Genomic DNA, 21223 nt, shown 5'->3' with positions numbered 1-21223 from the left:
CTCGTTTACAGAAAGATGTACAAGCTACTAACAGAGAACAACCCAAGCCAGTGCAATGGCTCGAGGGCTTTCATTCATTGGAACAACAGCCCTGCACACATTAAAGCTGAGATGCAAAGTTACTGTCACTGTTATTTTCCCATCTCTTATCAATCTGAACTGTCCAGAATTCAGCTATTCTGCATATTGATTACTCCCAACATCTCTGCAGAAACCTGAGCAGGTCTCACTTCATCATCCTCCCCTGTGTTCCCCACAGCCAGAATTGTGTCCTTTTCCCTGCCTGCTGGACTGCACACATGGTTCAAATGCCAAGCTTTCAGGCCTGACACCCCAGGGAATGGAGAGCTCATAACAAAATGGGCAGGAAGGTTGTTGTGGTGTGTTTTTAGCTTCCGGGTCCCTTCCTCAGGTGTGCCAATATTCCCTTCCCCCTCGCCCCTTGCTGAGTGTGCCCTGTCAATCAGGTTTAACATTCCAGCAAGGCGTCGTGTGGTTGGTCCCTCAGGCCTGGGGGACATTGGATAGGTGTCCCTAGTCCCTTGAGACCCTGCCCCTTTCACCTGGTTGGTAGCTCACCTGTCCCCTCCCCTTCCCTTGTCCCGGAGCTTAAAAGGTTAATGAGACCATGCGGCCTCGATTCTGGTTGGAGCAGTTGCCCCGGTTCAGACCTCTGTAACCATGGAATAAACATCTGGATACAACCCTCCAGCAGAATCCTCTCCTTTATCTCTTCACCATCGCCAGAAGCTCTCTCTCCTGAGGTCAACGGAGTCCCTGACAAGCCAGGACTTGCTCAGTGCCCTGCTGCAATCTCCAGCAGCCAAGGTATCTCTGGGGTAAAGCACCACAGAAGCCGCCTTTGGCTCAGCAGCGAGGGTCACACTGACCCAGGCACAATCTAACTGGTTATATTGGGATTCATATTCCATTAGAAGGTCCCAGCCCAGGGCAGGTCTGGCACTGATGTTTCAATGGCAGCAGGATCAAGCATTAAGTCTTGTAGAAAGCAAACAAATACACAAAGCACTTCTGGTGACGTCAGCTCTGCAATAGAGCAAAGTCTGACGTTGGAGGCAGCAGAAGAGGATTTACAGGGAGCATTTGCTCTTTGGACCCTCCTCTCCAGGCTGCAACACCCAGAAGGTTTCAGCAGGCTGCAGTCAGCAGGGCTGTGGGCAGGGCTGGCCCAGCAGGGCTGGCTGGAACAGGGGCTGTAAAAACTCCGGAGCCATCCAAAGTGAGAGCACCTGCTCTTAATGAGCCATTGGAATGTTTGCTGTAAAGCTGCGGTTTCAGGAACCACACATGGCACAACTGCTTCAACTGCTTCACTCCCATCTCAGCAGAGAGGCTCAGAAAATGATTTTCCCATCAGGAACCACTCTCTCATATGCAGGATAAAAGTTTTCAAGAATAGATTAAAGGATTAAGGAAATACAAGTCAAGCAACAGGGAAGAGATTCTTTAAATATCAAATAAAAGGAAGAGTGTATTATAAGAACATTTGCAAAATGTTCTTCACAAAAAAAAAAAACCCTACCTGTTTATTTCTTTCAAAAACAATGAATTCAGATAAAGTCTATCCAGCAGCTAAGGCATGCACCTTAACTATCCCCACTATCCCCAGAAACATTTTGTTTTATTATACTTCTGTCTTTCCTGTCTTCAAATTATTATCTCAAAACAATTAGGCACTGAGCTCTAAGACAGGCTATATATCATAATAAAAATTATTACTACAGCTGCTATGAGGTAGGTTAGCTATTGTTTCTCACTAAAATTTTGAATTAATTTTCCAATCTCTGAACTGAAGCCTACAGCTTTTACTAAGTTTTCAATAATCTATCATAGTTGGACAAGAATTCTAGAGTTCCAAATCAATAACTAGCTGTCCCCATAAATCTCTGAAACTTTAAATTCTTAATCTTCATTATTTTCTACAGATCATTCTTTGAAGCATGAGAGAGGCAAAAAGAAGAAAACCTCATGCTCTCAAGAATTCCTTTGTGAAATTCTGATAGCCCTTCTTGTAAAAATGTTTGCACCAGTGACACAACTCCATTTATTATTCAGGAGATCATTTTTCAAAAGTGACTGCTTTTGGCTATGCATTTTGCAAAGCATCCAGAAAAATAAATAAACATCCTCACAGTCTTTTTAATAGTCCTTCAGAGTCAGTAACTGCTTAATCCAACAAATTTGCATCCACTTAGGAATATTTTTTTCTTCATTTCTAGCAGGTTTACTACCAATTTTAAAGCTTGACACTATGGCTGCAGATCTAGGAGCCTTATTTAGAAGGCATCTTCTAAAGAAGAGAAAGTAGCTTGATCTAAAGGCTGGAAAATAATTTCAAGAGAAAGCTAATTTTTTAAGGTCTGTTTTTCTTTAGACTTTAAGCATACAAGAAAGCTGTTCATTAAATTCAGATGATGGAAAACTTCACTCAATGGTCAATGAAAGTAATTCTACCTGTTCCAGGAAAAAACTCTATAAACCCAAAACAGAAAAACAAATGCTGTAAATGGGAAAAAAGGGAAGACAGAAAAACACAGGGCCATGTTCTGCAGAGCTCAGGGCACTGAGAGAAGGAAAATTCCACATTGCACAACCCCATCCCTGCTCAGGGCTCTCACTGTCACCCCTCTTGCACAGTTGTCACCCCTTCAGCTCTGGCTACAACACATTCTGCACGTGGCTCCAGACTGTTACAGACAGACAGTGAGTGTCCCAAAGAGCCACGAGAGCCAAGGGAACTGCCTGTGTAAATCACTTTTATCACCCTGATAACAGACACCAGACACTAATGGAGATCAGTATCAGAAGTTTGTGCTCATGTAAGTCTTGATGCACTCTTCCAAAAAAAAAAAAATTACAAAAAGGATAAAAGCATTTATAGATGTACAATTTATTTTTTCTTCACAAAAAATGTTTTTGTGCCTGTCACCTCCATGACCAAAGAGTACTGCTTCTTCCTTGCTCCTGTATCTTCTGTAGAACTGTAGGTTTAGATGTACAAGTGCACCTAAGCTGCACCATTTAGCAACAGTTCAAAGAGTTCCAAAAGCTCTTAGATATTCAATCCATAAAGACCTGGCAAAAGGAATAGCTCAGGCTGCAGTGCAGAATCCCTTAGATACAGAGCTACTCATGGTTTTGGGTCTAGGTGATCAGGATTGTGTTAAGCAAGCTACAAACCATTATGAAGATGAGTAAGAACAGAATCACAGACTGCTATTGTGAATCATCAAATTAATTCAATTTCTTTCTCTTCACACTCACACCACGCCCTTCAAAGGGCACATGGTCACTTGATAAGGCTCAAGAAATGGTCAAGAAAGCAACAACAAAGCAAATGAAATTCCAGTCCCACTCCCCATACCCCCAAAAAAGGTTGTCTCTAAGCAGTCCATGTTAAATGATTGATAAAATAATGTTTGGTGGGGTTTTTTTTTAAACAGGAGGAAGAAAGAGGATGGTAGTACAAGATCTCATCTCAGTGAATGCACACACCCCACAGGATTTCTCAGTTTTCCTCACATTAGGTGGCAAGTTTCCATATAGCTTTAGCTGCAAATGAAGATCTTTCTGAGAAGAAAAAAGCTGCATACTAGAAGTCTCAAAAAGAAATCAGACATTAATGAAGTTGTAATTACAATAACAAAAACTATTTAAAATATATTCACCAATAACATGCAGCATTTCAAACAGAATATGCAGCAATTTTCTACTGCCTGGATTTGGGTCATGGCTGTAGTGCTAATCAACAAATTTATCTTAAGCTAAAGGATATCATTAAATGTTCTGTCAAACCTAAGCACACAGAAAGAAGCCACACCAGTCATTAAAGACTTTTTTCAGTTTTGCTATATTAAACAAAAATCAAAACTATTACTATCTTACATGTGCTAATACTGAAGTCAAAGTACATTCATTAGTTTAATCAAGCACAGACTGATAAAAGTGAATGTGTGTTCAAATCAAAGAAAGAAGAAAAATAAAAACTTTTAATTTAAACCCTTACTTGGTTTCCTTTTGAAGAGGATATAAATGAGACTAATAATCTTGTACCTCCCTGAGGCAAAGAAAAACTAGGAAATTCTATGCACAGCTATTTGTTAGCATGATTAAATCCTTCACTGCATGTACATTTCTAGGCTGATATTTAATCCAAGCAATAAAATGCAGCTGTAGAGAGGCACCAGGAAGAACATCAAACCTTATTAGTCCACTGCAAAATACACACTACTTTTATTAAGCCCATGTATTTGCAGCCACAGTTTGTACAGCAAATAGTACAGAGTGTGGCTTCCTGTCTCTGCAAGAAAAATCAAAACTTTCAAAACAAGTTTTTGAATGCTTTGTAATAGGGTAATCTAATGCTTAAAATGGCATCTAACCCCACAAATGCAACCTACCTTAGTAATGAAACAACTGTTACAGAGACACATTCAAAGGAAGAACAAATTCAACATTTCAAAAGTAGCCAATGGAAATTAACCCAAAGGTCACAGAGAGCAGGAGGGAACCACCCTCCTTTAAAAGGAAGTACCTGGGTCTGTTTGCTTCCTGCACTTGTGTTCTGATGGCACACACCATCACCTGGCACTTTCAGACCTCCTGCTCTCCTTCTGTGGTCACTCACAATGCAGTCTTTCAAAGCAGATTGTAACTCATGTGTTTTAAAATTCCAATCATGCTTACTATGACTACTTACCTGCTCCCACTGTCAGTTCTCCTATTCCCTCATCAATGAAAAAATGGTAGAAACACTTGGGCATCTGAGATTTCTTTAGTCAGCTTCCCCTTAAGACAATCAATATATCCAAATGAAAATTGTCTTACCTACTTTTTCCATGCACAAGAACACAGGAACCTACTAACACTGTCCCAGTTTTGGCAGATGGAAAACTGCAGTGTATTTACTGTTCTCTGTGTTCTCTGCAGCTGCAGAGAATTTATAATCATGCAGAGTTTCAGCCAACAACTGCCATGTCCAGACAAGAAGGGTCCTCACTGTACCCAGTATTACACTCAGGCACTGCAACCTGGCATTTTAACTCCCACTGGCACTACAGCAGTGCTGCAGGAACAGAGGGGCCATCATCCCCCTTTGCAGGGGATTTATCCTTGTTAAATTTCACTGAATAACATCCAGGTAACCTGGCCTTGCTGTATCATCCACTGCACATACAGTGTTAAACAAAAACACAAATTGTGTTAGTTCTTCTAAATGGATGTTCCACTTAATGAGTGATTGCATTAAGAAGAGGGGGAAGAACATTCAAGAGCCTTACAGTGAGTTTCACATAAATATTATCTCTTTTAGTTTGTTTAAATGCACAAGGAATAAATAAATACTGAAATGTCACTAAAAGTGACTCATTAGCCTTTGCTCTAAAAAGAAAACTTTCCTACCACATACTTAGAGCAAAATGTACCAATATTTCTGTCACTGCTTCTGACATAGAAAAGGGAGGTGGGGAGCAGGGAAGGAAGTGAGGAGGAAATAAAAAGCAAAATTGACACTTTTCAATTTGTACCTCATCTTTTTACAGCAATAGACCAAATTTCTTCTCTCCTGTCCTTCAAGACCATGACATCCCTCAAACATTCTTACAGTAATTTGATGCAACTGGGGAAGAGAGGAAGCTAAAAGCTTGTGTAGTTTTTGCAGCCAGATATCAAATACCGTGAGCTGGAACTGCACTGAAGCTCCCAAGGCAAGCAGGGTCTGCAGAGCAGCCTGGCCACAAGCATGGCTGGGGCACAGCAGCACTCCAAAAACTCAGAGCTGCAGCCCACAAGTGTCACCTCCAAAGCCAAATGTGGGGGACAGCAGGAAATGAAGGTTATGCCATGGTACTGTTTGTGCAACTCACACACAGAAGCACCACAAAATAAAACTCCTCATATAATGCTGTATAAAATTCTACTACAAAGAAAAAAAGAGAAGGAAAAAGCTTTCTATTGAATGCAACAGAACATTCTGGTGAGAGACTGACTTCCCTATGTCCCTGAAAATCCTGGCAGGTCTGACTGGTGCTCAAAAGAGCTCTGAGTAAGGCTTTCAGCACTCCACCACAGAATTAGGCAGGTTTTCAAAGAGCTTTTCAAGGCTAAAACAGAAAGACTGCATTCAAGAATCCTCTCCTATGGCAAACCAAAGTGCTTTATTAAAACAAAGTGCCCTCATACATTAGTGATCTGTTAGATTAATGACTGCCCTGGCCAAGGCACTGAGGTTCTACAGTGTGTTGGTATGCCTTCCTTTCTGGAGACCATTATGTAATACAAAATAAAACTGAGGGGAAAAAGGAAGAGAAGAAAGAAAACAACACATCACACCAGCTTCCCAAACCAGAAGAACTTGGGAGCTCTACACAGATTTGTGCTTGCTTCAGAAATTGTGAGCAGGACAGGAACAGGTTTACCAATAGCCCTGAAAAAACTCCCCTGTTATCTTGCCAGTGTCCCATATAACTTTAGGAATTAGAATACCTTAATTACAGGGGAGAGGGTCCTTTGCAATGAGAGCTTAACCAAGCCTTATAATCAGCTGACTGATAGGATATCAATCCCACCACTTAATTGCAGCTACTTTGTTACCACAAACATCTGCAATCCTTGTAAATACTGCAAGGATAACAGGCTGGATAGTTTTGGATAGTTTAAGTAAGGAAAAATCTTAAACAAATATGGAGCCAATAATCTCACTGACATTACTTACATAACCCCACTTCTGGCAACAACCCCAAATAATTTCCAACTGTGTTACAAATCAAAGAAGTTATTTCCTATCAGTAGCAGGGTAAAGTATGTCAAAATAGCTTTTCTTGAAACACAGTCAATTTAGCTTAAAATAACCACACATCTTTTAAATCAGGTGCTTTGTTTCTTGAATATGAACATGAATTACACCATAAAATGAGACTGCAGCTCAATTATTTTTCATAGCTGTGATAAAGCTACACCACTGAGCAGCAGTACTTCACTTTTCCTACACAGTGCTGCATGTTAGTCAGTCATTTGTATGGAAAGTGAGAATCAACATGACCCACAACAGGCAAGGAAAGTCCTGTGAGCACCTCATTCCACACTGCTGTTGGGAAAGCTCTTCTTTAGTCCATTCCTAATCCTTCCTCCCATTCAGCTGCTTTGTGAATTCTTTGGTTCAACAGGAAATAACACCACCATTAGGGAGCTTAAACCTGCAGCCTCTGCAAGTGCTGCTGCAGTAACTGCAACCTTGTGCTGTGACTGCACAGGGCTTGGGCAGAGGAGGGAGTGCCCACCCAAACACCCACATTTGTAACTGTTGCTTTTCAGCTGTATTTTAGTCGGGAATTCCTGCATCCTTCCCCCTTTGGAATGCACTTGAACACCAGGCTCAAGTTATCAGAGGATGAACAGGAGCCCAGAAATATGAATTGCTTCCACAGGGGCAGACACTTGATCCTCACTCCAGAGAACAAGGTCACAGTGTTCCTGTGCTGCTCCCTCCTTCTGCTGCAGGAGCACCAAAGGCCCACCATAAAGGCATCATTGTGCCATGCTCTGTGGAAAGGGGCACACAGAGAGGCCCAAAGACTAAGATTTAAATTTAAAACTATGTAATGGGAGAATATTATCATGCCAAAGGCATGTACTCCTGTGTATGCCAATTAGTCATAGTAATTCAGCACTCCTAACTGGCCATCAGTCAAAACACAGGCAGACAAATGTTAAAAGATTATTCTCCTTTATTTATAAACACATCAATAGAAAATTTCTACTATCTCTAATGTAGGTATATAATTTTACATTGTAAAGAAAAAATAATTACATAAAACATATATCACAACTAAAACATGTAATGAATGTTTAAATATACATAAATTACTATCACAACCATCTTTTTATCATCCTTGTTGTTTCAGAGACACACAGCTAGAGGATCATAAAGTAAATAATTTGTAAACAATCCAACCTTAATTTCCAGTACAAACATGGCAGAATAAATGAAGTGCAAGGGCCTAAAAAGAACACATTTGGGGAATACTCTGTGTATATAAAAACACTGGAACTCCAACATCATTAATGATGGTAATTCTCCTGCCACTCCTGTCAGCTCAAAACTAACAACAGTTTCCTGCCAGTGCCAACATTTTGGTTTACAAACAGAAATTACATCTCTTTAATAGTAGGTGTCATGTTGCACTAATTTATTTAGAGAAGCTCCATGAACCCGTCAGGAAAAAGCCCACATGAAAGAAGACAGATTTGAAGTTCCCTTTATGAAAAAATAAATTTAAAAATAAATGTAACACCTTTTAAAAAATGTTCAGTCAATGTACCTGAAATGTATGCAAAGGGTTTTATAAATTTAACTTTACTCTACATTGATTAATTTAAACAGTAAATATTTTACAATACCTCTTTGTTAGCAAAGCCCTATAAATGTGACATTACTGAACTTGACCCTACACCTGCAAACAGCTTCTGGGTGTCATTAATACATTTTTGGTACCTGCAACCTCCTGCAAAGATGCAGCTTCATTTCAGACTATGGAGATTGAAGCCTTACTTTGTCCAAGTAAATACATGACAGAATAAAAGTCAAAAACTCTTTATCTGCCTCCTTCACCTAAAAATAAATTTTAACTGCAAGGGAAGAAACTACTTACCAGCCATAAATATCCTAAAATGTGACCAAAAATAAAGGAAGGATTATGAAGGGACCAAAAATAAAGAAAGGATTATAAAAACAAATTCTAAAAATAATTTTAAGTCTGTTTAAATACAGACAAATTTTAAAAAGCTTTCCTTTATGTTCTGATTTATTAATAGCTGTACTATGAGAAAAATCCACAAGGTCTGAGAAGCTGCATTGTTACATCAACTGAATAAATAAAAATCCAATATGATAAAATGCAAATATTAAAACAACAAGTAAGTTTCTATTAACATCCCTGCATTTCCCCCATGTGATACATCAGCTTTGTGCAAAGTATTTGGGTTTACATTTTCTTGCTACTCATGCACCCTGTGTATTCAGAGGAGCAGTTTAATTACAGTACTGGTGAGAAACTGGGTCATCCAAGATCTGATTAGCCCTCTGGAGATGCCTCTCCTTGCTCAGCACAGAGGAAGCCCAAGATTTCCACATTCCTCAACAACTTCAGCTTCAGTTCCAGCAAGGCAAAAGCAGCATTTAGCAGAATCTCACCCACAGACATTGATCCCCACCCCTGCAGGGCTGCAGTGCACCCAAGGCTGCAGCTACCTGGGCAAGAGCTGAGGGAGCCCCCCAAATTCCAGTCAGCCCCAAGAATGCTCCTGTAACAAGGAATAATGCAGCAATTCAGGCAGGAAAAGGCCACTGATCCATTGCTGCCATGGGCAACGTTTTAAAAAGGTCATGAAATTTTAAGACCCTGAGTTCAGCCTTGGCTCCTGCAGCCCAAACCTTTCTAATGAAACTTCAATCAAAACTTTCTTGGTGAGACCACAGAGATTTCTGTAACTTATTAATTCTGATCTCTGAATCTGTATTTTGAGTCAGAAAATTCTCTCCAGCCCAGTTGCTCACAGCCTCACCAGGTACCAGCTGCACTATAAGGAGGAGATAGAGCAACAAGTAGCAGTACCCAAAAAAAGAGATCTGAAAAGTTGAGGCAACACAGAAGAGCAACAGTGAAGCAAGACTGAGTAACAACTTCTCCTACCACGAGATTGCAGAGAAAACAACAACATGTATTTTTCATGCTTCACATTACAAAAAAGTTCACAGCATACTACTACTGATGCAAATTCTCATGTGTCACTGCAGTTACAGTGGTGAATTCCCTTGACAGTTTCAATAAAAGAAAAAGGAAAAATTAAATAAAAACTGATATTATCAATGAAGCAATTTTTAGGGGGTTACTAACACATGGTAGTTTGCTATTTAAGAGTCTTGTGAGTTCCCTTCAGAAAATTCTCTCCAGCCCAGTTGCTCACAGCCTCACCAGGTACCAGCTGCACTATAAGGAGGAGATAGAGGAACAAGTAGCAGTACCCAAAAACAAAAAAAAAAAAAATTGAAAAGACAACACAGAAGAGCAACAGTGAAGCAAGAATGAGTAACAAATCTCCTACTACAAGACTGCAGAGCCAAACAACAACATGTCTATTTTGTGCTTCAACACCCCACTAGAAAAAAGTTCATAGTGTACTACTACTGATGCAAATTCTCATGTGTCACTGCAGTTACAGTGGTGAATTCCCTTGACAGCTTCAATAAAAGAAAAAGGAAAAATTAAATAAAAACTGATATTATCGATGAAGTAATTTTTAAGGGGCTACTAATATACAGCAGTTTACTATTTTAGAGTCTTGTGGGTTCCCTTCAGAAAATTCTCTCCAGCCCAGCTGCTCACAGCCTCACCAGGTACCAGCTGCACTATAAGGAGGAGATAGAGGAACAAGTAGCAGTACCCAAAAAAAGAGATCTGAAAAGTTGAGGCAACACAGAAGAGCAACAGTGAAGCAAGAATGAGTAACAAATCTCCTACTACAAGATTGCAGAGCCAAACAACAACATGTCTATTTTGTGCTTCAACACCCCACTACAAAAAAGTTCATAGTGTATGTACTACTGGTGCAAATTCTCATGTGTCACTGCACTTACTGTGGTGAATTCCCTTGACAGCTTCAATAAAAGAAGAGGAAAAATTAAATAAAAACTGATATTATCGATGAAGTAATTTTTAAGGGGCTACTAATATACAGCAGTTTACTATTTAAGAGTCTTGTGGGTTCCCTTCAGAAAATTCTCTCCAGCCCAGCTGCTCACAGCCTCACCAGGTACCAGCTGCACTATAAGGAGGAGATAGAGGAACAAGTAGCAGCACCCAAAAAAAGAGATCTGAAAAGTTGAGGCAACACAGAAGAGCAACAGTGAAGCAAGAATGAGTAACAAATCTCCTACTACAAGATTGCAGAGCCAAACAACAACATGTCTTTTTTGTGCTTCAACACCCCACTAGAAAAAAGTTCATACAGGTGCAAGTTCTGATGTGTCACTACAGTTACAGTGGTGAATTCCCTTGACAGCTTCAATAAAAGAAGAGGAAAAATTAAAAAAACACTGATATTATCAATGAAGCAATTTTTAGAGGGTCACTAATATACAGTAGTTTGCTATTTAAGAGTCTTGTGAGTTTCCTTCTTTTTCAGATAGCTAAGTTGCAAGAGAATTACTATTATTTAACTCTTAAACATTTTTACAAACATTTCACAAGTCTTCAAAGTCACCTTTTGCAAATCTGCATTATAGCTCTTTGTCCCCTGTATCCAGTAATTCTTTATTATTCACAGCTTCAGTTTTTCATAGAGAACTACTATCTCAAGTTTTAGGAAACATAACCCAGGACACACAATAGCTTCTCTTCTATTTCTCAAGTCACAGTTTTTATGAAGATTAGAAGATAACTGTGCTGTGAAACCACAACAACTGTGAAAACACTTCACTAACTGTAGCTTCAAATTTGCATTTTATGACTAAGCTTTCAGGGCTCATAGTTCAAAACTGAAACAAAAACCTGTCAGATAATAATCTGACATCCTTTAACTATTCTTTATTATTATTATATTGTTAAAGTATTTTAGCTTATTTGTAAGCTTTCCCTCCCCAGCATGCAGCTGTCTCAGTGAATCAGAACTTAGACTTTTTCCTTTCTTTTATTCAATCTCAGCTCATTGCAAAGTGATGACTACAAAGCCTCTTCCACCAAATCATTCAGTTATAAAATTATTTGGAAGACTTTACCCACACTACATAAAATGCACAGGCACCTTCACGCTGGGTAAAACAAACAGAAAGTTTATTTCCCAGTATTTTGTTTATGAACAGTTTGCCTTGGTCCTCAGTTCACCACAGATTCTTTCTGACACAGCAGGAGGGGACATTGGGGGTGAGGGGGAAAATGAGCAGCCTTAATTCCCAGGCTTTCCTTAGGACAGGGATGCCCAGGACACTTTCCTCAGCTGCAAGCACAGGAATAATCATGTTTAGAGTGTTTGGGCTGGAAGTGACCTTAAGACAATCCAGCTCCTCTGCCCTGCCATGGACAGGGACACTCCCACCTGACCAGGCTGCTCCAAGCCCCATCCAGCCTGGCCTACAGGGAATCACCACAGCACTGCACCTTCATCTGGCTGACCTTAACATTTGTTTTAACTCCCTAGTTCATTGCTCAGGAACAGGGAAATGCCAGCCAAAACTATTTCTTTACATACACTATGAGAATACAGAAGAAAAGCAACAAAATCCGTGTTTTCAGAAATCCCAAAACCACAAGGTTCCTCTGTGAACACAGACTAGAAAGCCAGAGCTGCAATGAGAGGCCAGGGTATGTAACCAACCATCAAACAGCAGCAGCCTTTAATCACACCTCTGTGGGCTGGATTTGAACTGGAGAGAAAAAATCTGCCCATCATTACCAGGCCACACCAAGCACTTGCAGAATGTGAGATTACAGTGCACAGCAGCTCTCCAAATGTGTTCCCTCACACAAAATGTGTTCCTACCCTCAGTCAAACAGAATGAAACCTGAATTGATGGGAGTGAAGCAAAAAGAAGCAGGTGATCCTCCCAAATGCAGCATTAAGTTTTTAATGTGTCAGAAATAAAACTAAAAGCAGAAAGACAAAGTCAGGAAAGAAATATTGTGTATTGTAAGTTGGCATTGCATCTTATACATTCAAGGTGGAAAAAATGAAGATGTCAGCAGCTTGTTGCAGTAGCATGCACTAACCTGAAATTTCACTGCAGCAGCTCAAATAATTTCATTGTACTGACCTTTGCTCAAAGGAGAACAGCACAGGAAAATCCCCCAAAAATAAAGAGCACAGTTTATAACATTAAGAATTTATCATGATGCTACACATTTTCTGGCCACTAAATATCTGGAGAAAATGCAAATTAAATCAACTCTTTCTGTGGTGGGACACTCTAGGAGGTTGCATCCACCAGGATTTCTCTGACAAGTTATCTTTAAATAGAAAACAAATCAATAATCAACTTCACCCAGCTACACCTGATACTATTACAAACCCTTTAAGGATCTGACCTCAGTGTCCTTTAAGGCATACAATGGAAAAGCACAATTTCAAATACAAATCTGTCTTACCCTTATTTATGAAAACAGACATTTACAAAGCTGTTCCACAGAAATAAAAGCCTCAACAGTGACTGCCTCAGTTTAAACACATTTTTTGTATTGTCCAACAACAAACTATCACTATCAATGGTGAACTCTGCAAGCTCTTCCCAACACAGGGAAAGATCCAGTACAACAGCATCCAAAGCAGGCTATTGTAATTATTTAAAAAGTTTAAAAAGTAATTCTTTCATTCACTTTCAAAAAGAAATTAACTTATCATTGGCTTAGAAATAAGCATATGTGTGTTTCATAAGTACCAGGATATTAACAGATTTATTTCTACAATATATTTAAATAAAATAACAAGCTGTATGTAACAAATTTTATATGGAAAACAACAAATATTATATGGTAAAAAATTACTTCATCTAGTGAATAAATTTGGAAAGAAACCCAAATAGATATGATCTGCCTGTGAAGAAATTTAGGACAAATATTAGAAAAAGGATTTAATCATTTTAGGACTTAGCATCTAGCACAGCCCTTCAGAAAGAGCAATGGAAATATAGATTGAATCAAGTACCTCACTAGAAAATAAGGATTTGATCATGTAGCCTGCACATAACAGCATTCTGGAATTTTCAGTGCCCTTCTGAAGGCTGAGATTGCCTCATTTTAGACAGATTTTTTGTTTGAATGCCACTAGGTGATGCACAATTTAGGAACAGTAGAGACTCTCAGCATTTTTAATACACCTGGCTGTTCTAGGTGCCCACAGATCCATGAATAAATACACATTAGAGAATTATGCAAATAAATGCAGCTTCCTAAGCTATGGTACTTACCTTACTGACTGAGATATTTAGGAAAGAGGAGCACAAAACCAAGGTCTGTGCTTAGAGTTCAAGTTTCTCTCAAGTAAACCATAAACTAAGAAATTCAACATCAGCCAAACAGAAACCATCTCATCTTCTCTAAACCATATTTTTCAAGAGTGGCACTGTGTGCTGTGCCCCTGAAGCCATCACAGCACCCCACCACAAGCATGTGGCACCCTGCACTGAAGGACACCATTCCTGACCACCACAAACACAACAAAATGTTGTCTTGCATTTGAATAAGGATCTTCATTCTTCCTATTGAACAGCTGAACCCTCCAGCCTGGAACCAGCTCAAAATCTGACCCAACCAAGGGTGTTTTGCTCTAGCACTGTCTGTGTGTGCTGTACCCAAATAAAAATCACCACAGCAGCACCCTGGGAGTCACATGAACACAGCAACTGAGAGTCAGTTATTGCTGATGGGTCAGACTGCACACAAGGCAAGGAAAAACATGAAATGAAGATTCACATCCAGGGTTTGACAAATCAGGATGTTGGAAAAACTGCCTGGAAAATTGTCATCTATGCAGTACAGCAAATTAAACATCAGAAAGTAAACAAGTGTGAGTAGCGATATGAAAGCAAATAGAAATAAATCAGTATAAAAACTAAAATAATTCTACCTACACCAGCATGAAAAATTACACCAAAAAAAAGCTCAGAAGAGTTTCTGAACTATAGGTAGTTCACAAACTCTTCTGAGCTTTTTTTTTTGGTGTAATTTTTTCTCTGCTGCATTTAGCAAGCATTTCCTTCATCATTCTTTTTTATTTCCAGATGTCAAGAGCAATCATTTTTCATTTAGTTTGACAAGAAATTTAACCAACAATTTTCTTTACTCATTTCCTCCCAGAAACTCAAAAGGTCTTTATTTTAGTGAGAAAGGATATAATTATCCCATGAACAAGATGCTTTGCCTTCAGCACGTTCAGTGCAGTTGTGCTGAAGCTGAGCTGCTTTACAAACACAGTTCCTGTGCAAATGAAGTTTTATCCTCATTTCCACAAGAGACAAGGCCAAGCAATATTGCTGACAGAGGCTGCATGAGGAATTCTCACATCTGTAAAACTTCTGAGACATTCAAATACTCAAAGAGTTCACTAAAAAGAGGTTATCTCACCCATCAGATATGACCTAAAGCAAAACTTCCTGTGCCTTTCATTTGGTTTTTTCCACCAGAACAGACATTAAGTCACAGTTTTCAGTGGCTCAGATCATTCCAATACATGCCAGAATTCCTATACTGGAATTTGAGTAGCATATTTATTATTTTTCCTATAAAATGAAGTCCATTGATTTTATGTTGGATTTTTACCAGTTATTTTAATTTCCTAGGCAGTCACAAATTTTGGAATTCTTAGAAGGCACTTTCCCCTCAGAGTTGCATGTTTTATTTATACTGAATAAAACAAACATCATCCTGTTACAGAACTCAACTTCTTGAAAATGAGACCAGACTACAGAGAAGTCTTACAGAGCACACATTGATCAAAAATGTGCAGATTAAAAATGCCATCTGCCAACTCTCAGGTTTATTTGGTTATTTTTACAGGACTGAAGACACAAAACTCAGTGTGAATATTTTCAAGGAATAACCACCTCCCAAAAGCTACTACAGAAGTACAGTTCTTCTAAACTACAAATTAAGGGTTTGCTTTTTTTCTGAAAGAAAGAAATCTACTCACTCATGACTGGAAACCTCTTTGTATATAATCCAAGACGGGTCTTGAAGCAAGGTATTTTGTTGGAGAAGGTTTCTCAGAGGTATACATGTCCTGAAGTGGGAGGAAAACAAAAACATCATTTTTTCAACTTCAAATCACTAGAATATATGTTTACATATAAACTGTCTTTCCTACTCTCTTTTCATCCTCTTTGTTAAATAAAAAAAGGAAAACAGAGATGTGTTTGTTATGACTGGGGAGCTTTAGTGCTTATGGATGTATTTGGCTGTTTATCAACTCAAAATGTGCACCCTCCTCTAACAATCACATTATAAACTTGTGTATGTACTCTGAAGAAAAAGTGCTATAAAATACAATGTTTGTTATCTCTTGGGAGAGTTAAAAAGTTAAAAGTACAAGACTACAACATAGATATAGCAACTGAAAATTCCTAAGTGGTATTTTGCTTCAGCAACCTCAGCTGGCAACACAATGCAAAAAAACTCCACTTTTTAAAACAGAAGAAATGCAATTGAGATTACTAAATAAGCACATTTGGCACTCACATCAAACATTTCCTTCTCAGCAACAAAACCTGAATGAGCTACCATTGCTAGCAACCACAAACCTACAGTTCCAGCAATTCCTCATTGATTTCAAAACAAGATACCCAAGTAGGGCAGATATGGATTCACTAACAATAAGCCTGGCCCTCCCTCAAGCCAAATATAGAGGACTTAATCTCCAACAACGACAGCACAGCAAGTACATTTTGGAAAATTTATTATATAATCTCCCTCCTGCTGCTAAAAGCAAGTTTATCCAAGTCTGATTGAACAGTTCAATGAAAGAAACTTCACAAACAGCTGAGAAGAAGAAATCCAACAGATCTACTAAGCTGTACAGAGCTTTCTTCTAATAGCTGCACAAATACAGACTATCTGTAAATTAAGGAATATTATGGGATAGATTTCCTCTTTTCAAAACAAATCAGAACCTGCTGAACCTCACCACCTGTGCTAATCCAGCCAGATATCTTGTGCTGACTCAGACTTCAAGTCTCAACTCTCCTGATCTCTTCATGCTCAAGAAAAAGCAAAGTAAAATGCAAAAAAGACATAAGAAGAGATTGAACTTTTCCTAAATTATGACTTCACATAACATTTACAGAACTACAGCACATAACAAAGCAGTACAGGAACTTCCACAGGACATCACAAGAAGGTTCCTTTATCAACTGCTAAAACAATTTAAAAAAATAAAATAACATCAAAGCCACACACACCATGAAAAAAAGAAATCCAGCTGCCAAAAGGAAGCCTTTGGCAAAGCTGCAGATTGAAAATTACAACCAAGTTTTTGCACTGAAAAAGTAACTCAGGGAAGAGACTCAGAGGGGAAAAAAACAGCTGAAAAAATCCCCACACAAACATTCTAAACAAGCAGAGATGAGCACAAAGCCATGAGCTGCTGCATCAGTGAGGAACAGTTTGGAGTGCAGGCCCTGTCAGCTTTCCATGAACGTCTCCTAAATTAAATATTTAAGCACACACAGCCCAATCAGAAGTGAAGTGTCTGTTCAAACATCTCATTAGAACTTCTCAGCTTCCTCTTGATTACTGGGGTCAAAATTAGCAAATGTAACTCCCGGGACATTTCATTATTTACTGGGCCAATAACACCTGTTATGTTAAGAACATCAGATGGATCAGAGTCCAAAACACTTCTGACCAGTTTCACACCAGCTTGGGGCCCAAATTCTTCTCGAATCTTATCCATCATCAACTGGAAGACCAGAGTCTCCCATTCAACTTGATTTTCCAAAGGCATTATCTCACCCTAGTTTTGTAAACACAAACAATACTCTGCCTCTGAGCCATGGTGTTACATGACATTTTATTGTGTGTACGTACAGGAAAAGGCTGTTCATTAGGAAAAAACAAAACAGCAGCTCTGAAAACCACTTAAAGCTAATAATAGCTTAATTATGCACCCTCATGGCTTATAAAAACCTTGTCACGTAACGCTGAGGAAATGAGGTGGGGATGGTACAGAGGCTCTGTTCCACCTGAATGTGTGAAAAGTGAAGGCTCCAGTGCACCAGAGCGACCTGACCTCCAACCCAGCCACCACTGCTGCTCCTCTGCTGCCCCCAGTGCCTAAATATTCTGTTTAGTATTGCTAACATCTGTTCAGCACACAATGCAGACTTCTGGGAAATTCAGCTGTTGCTCTCTGAAATAACACTGTGTGTGTTTTTATGTAATTTCCCTCGTAAATAACTTCAAAAAAAAAAAAGTTTTGTCTTTCATTCTTTCATCTGTAATTTTGAGTACAGCAATAGCAAGCAGTCTTGAAAGTCAACACCACCAAACAGCAGACAGTCTCTGTTTCCCATTGCATTGCAACAGCAACACCTTTACCAAGGGATGTGTGTTGGAAACTAAACTGTTTTCACTTTGCTTTGTTTCCTATTGCATTGCAACAGCAACACCTTTACCAAGGGATGTGTGTTAGAAATTTAGAAACTGAACTGTTTTCACTTTGCTTTCTCAACAAACCTGATTTATTTCAATGCCCTTAGAGTTCTCTCCTATACAGAAATACCACCAACTAGTACAAAACAGAAAAAAAAGATTCTTACTTGTTCAGTGTCTTTCTGGAAGACACCATCTTGGGAAAACATTTAATTCAGAACAGAGCCTGACACTCTCTCTGCTTTCCCTTGCAATCAACAAGGCTATGATAAAAATAAAAAATAAAAAACCAAACCACCAACCCACCCACACATACCCTTGATCTCTGTCTTTTCCTCAAGAGCTAACCCCTGTATTCCACCTCACATTTCCTCAGTGACACACTCTGCCCTCTCACTCCTGGGAGCATCACCTCCAGGGACTGTGACACTGCTGGCACCGAGATTTGACAGGAATTTTACCTGCAATGAGCAAAGCTCTTTGCAACTTCAAATTCACACACACTCACAGTACATTCAATTACCTGTTTCCATAGCTGGTGCCAGGTCTCTTTTTTACCCAATACTCTGTTTCAGGATAATTAGCAGGAGCCAGATTGCCAGCAAATTACAGCATATTGTACTTCTGTGCAGTATGATTCTACCCAGAGATTTTCCTTTCAGTTGGCAATTAAAGATTCAGCTCTAGCCTGTGTGTGTGTTGCTGCAGGATCTGTTTAAGTTAGATACTAAGGAGTTAACATTAAGAATTTATTCCCCCAGTTCCCAAGAACCAGCAATCACAGGAGCAGCATGCAACTGCCCTGCTTAAACACACAAAGACAAAACAGCCCAAAGAGAGCCTGCCTTGCACAAATCAGTGTTTTAGTGTCATTTACTGTCTTCTTTAAACCAAACATTATGGCCCCTCACAGAACACAGACAGATTTCAGAAGCACTATGTTTTAGAGTTGCACAGATAGCTGGTTGGCAAAACATTAAGTCTGAAATTGGTGGTTTCTGTGCTGTGTAATCAGAGGGCAGAGGAACAGCTGGTTAAAAGGCAGTTCTACTAAATACTTATTTTACACTGCATCTCAGCTGAACTAACTTTAAAGTTATAATCAGAAACAACAAAAGTTAAAAAGGAGTAAAACTAAGTCACTTCAGAGCACAGTTATTAAAAAGAACACAACAAAAACGCCTAATACAGCACCAAGCCTCTGAGAACTCCAGCTCAGTAAAATGCCCGAGACAGCACAAATGCACAATTCACAACAAAGTGCAATTGCTACTGTTTCAGAACCTACACCGAATCACTGAGTGGCCACAGATGAGGAAGCACATGGAAGCACAAATGAAACAAGCCCAACGACACACCCTCCTTTGTTCATAGCAGGAATATTTACACTACAAAGCGTTGAGGCAAATCGCCTTTAGTTTCAGGCACTGCTGATTGGCCGCTGTGTTTAATACACACACGCCTGGCAGAGTTGGAGTTTCGACTGACACACAGCAGCTCTAGATTGCAGGGCGCGCAGCAAGCTAAAAAACCATAGAAAACATTTATTCAATATAATTATCCTAACTGAAATGATCCTCCACGGGATGCATTCGTTGTGAACAGGGCAGATGCGGATTTGTTTTCACTCCAGTGTAATTCAGTGAGACTGAAAAGCAGCTTCCCTCACAGGCAGTTTTCAGTGCAGCTGCCTCCTCCAAGCAGCAAACGGCACAAAGAAAGTTATTCTCGAGCATATGCGGGTGAACAACTGGTACAGGAGTTTGGAGACAGTGATTTTTAAGTCACCACTTGACTCTGGTTCAGCTGGCAGCTCAGTGCCTTCGGTGGTTTTCTACAGGCAGCCATGCGCGCCACAGAAAGAACCTGAAACACCTGATAAATAATTGGCTCTTTGCAGGCAGTCCCAGCGGAGACCGAGGGCTGGGAGAGGGCCATGGAGACCCAGGGCTGAGCACAGCGTGGGGGACGCCCTCTGTCCCAGCCCACCGCTGCCAGCCTGGCACTTCCCACCACATACCTGAAGTATTACAACAAGCGGAGGAGGGAGCAGGTACAGAGAGAGCAGCGGTGCCAGAAAGTCACATTAAAGGGTTCAGCCATAGAAATCCTCCCTACTCCAGACTAAGGCGGCACTGTCGCCTCCCACATGGCCAGAAGAGGGGGGGCTCAAGGAGGCCCCAAGTGTCGGACGGACCCACAGCCGTGCCTCCCTCAAGCACACACCCAGAGGCACAGCCCCCAGCCCCGCTCTGACTGCGGCCCCTCACGCCGCCACACCTCACTCCAATCTCACAACGGGACCAGGGACATCTCCACAGGGCTTCCCCCGGGCTCCCCCAGCACTCCCGGCTCCGCCGCGTCCCGCAGCGCCCCACGCGCCGCCCCCTCCCCAGCAGAAAGAGCCTCCAAAAACACACACACACACCCCTCCGCTGGGAATGGAACAGTCCCAGCACCCCAGTACCCTGCGGGAGCCGGCTCCCGCCACTTCCACCTCTCCGGCCTCGCGGGGGGTGCGCCCCCCCCCGGGGGAGGATGGTAGCGCCCGCCTCCCCTCAGCCGGGAGGAACCCGCCCGCCTCAATGGAGGGTCCGGCGCGGCACCTCCACACACACACACGCGGCTTCCCCGCCCCACCCAGCACCCCCGCAATGGACGGGTCCAGCCGGCCATCCCGGGGCCGCACAATGGCCGGAGCAAAGTCGCGGCTTGTCCCTACCTTTGCTCGGCTTCCTCCTCTTCCCGGGGCCTCCCTCCGCCGCCTTCCCCAGCGGCGCGTCCCTGCTCGCTGCCCCGGGACCGGCAGCCTCCGACCAGGAAGTGCCCCGATGTGACACCGCCGCTATGGAAACCCTCCCCGCCCCCGCCCCTCCCACAGGGCTGACCCGCCGCCGCCGCCATCTTGGGCTGGGGACGAGGCGCCTGCCCGGGGCCGGCAGCCGCTGTGGGGAGAAGGTGGGAAAAGCATAAAACATGCAGGGTGCCCTCAGAAACTCCTTGGCTGTGCTGCATCAGCTGCCAAGGCTCCCAGTATGGACACCCATTGTCCTCTGTCCACTTCTGGGCTC

The 21223-nt window shown here is 41.0% G+C and overlaps 1 protein-coding gene across 2 annotated transcripts in view; it reads right to left on the bottom strand.

Annotated features, from left to right (window-relative positions):
* The window catches only part of USP6NL (USP6 N-terminal like), a 115853-nt gene extending 94863 nt beyond the window's left edge, over positions 1–20990 (bottom strand). Inside the window, exons 1-2 of one of the 2 annotated variants that reach the window (XM_064703036.1) lie at positions 20875–20990; positions 15697–15786 (exon numbers count right to left, since the gene is read on the bottom strand). In XM_064703036.1, coding sequence (XP_064559106.1) covers positions 15697–15700 — 4 coding nt within the window. In that variant the 5' untranslated portion in view covers positions 15701–15786; positions 20875–20990. Of the gene's footprint in view, positions 1–15696; positions 15787–20172; positions 20372–20874 lie in introns of those variants that run through there. The other variant, XM_064703037.1, reaches the window with a different exon arrangement.
* Between the last annotated feature and the right edge of the window lie 233 nt (positions 20991–21223).

The sequence above is a fragment of the Zonotrichia leucophrys genome, chromosome 1A (assembly GCF_028769735.1).
Source record: "Zonotrichia leucophrys gambelii isolate GWCS_2022_RI chromosome 1A, RI_Zleu_2.0, whole genome shotgun sequence".
NCBI lineage: Eukaryota > Metazoa > Chordata > Aves > Passeriformes > Passerellidae > Zonotrichia > Zonotrichia leucophrys.
Note: the sequence above shows the minus strand (reverse complement) of the source record. Positions and strands in the feature narration are given on the sequence as shown.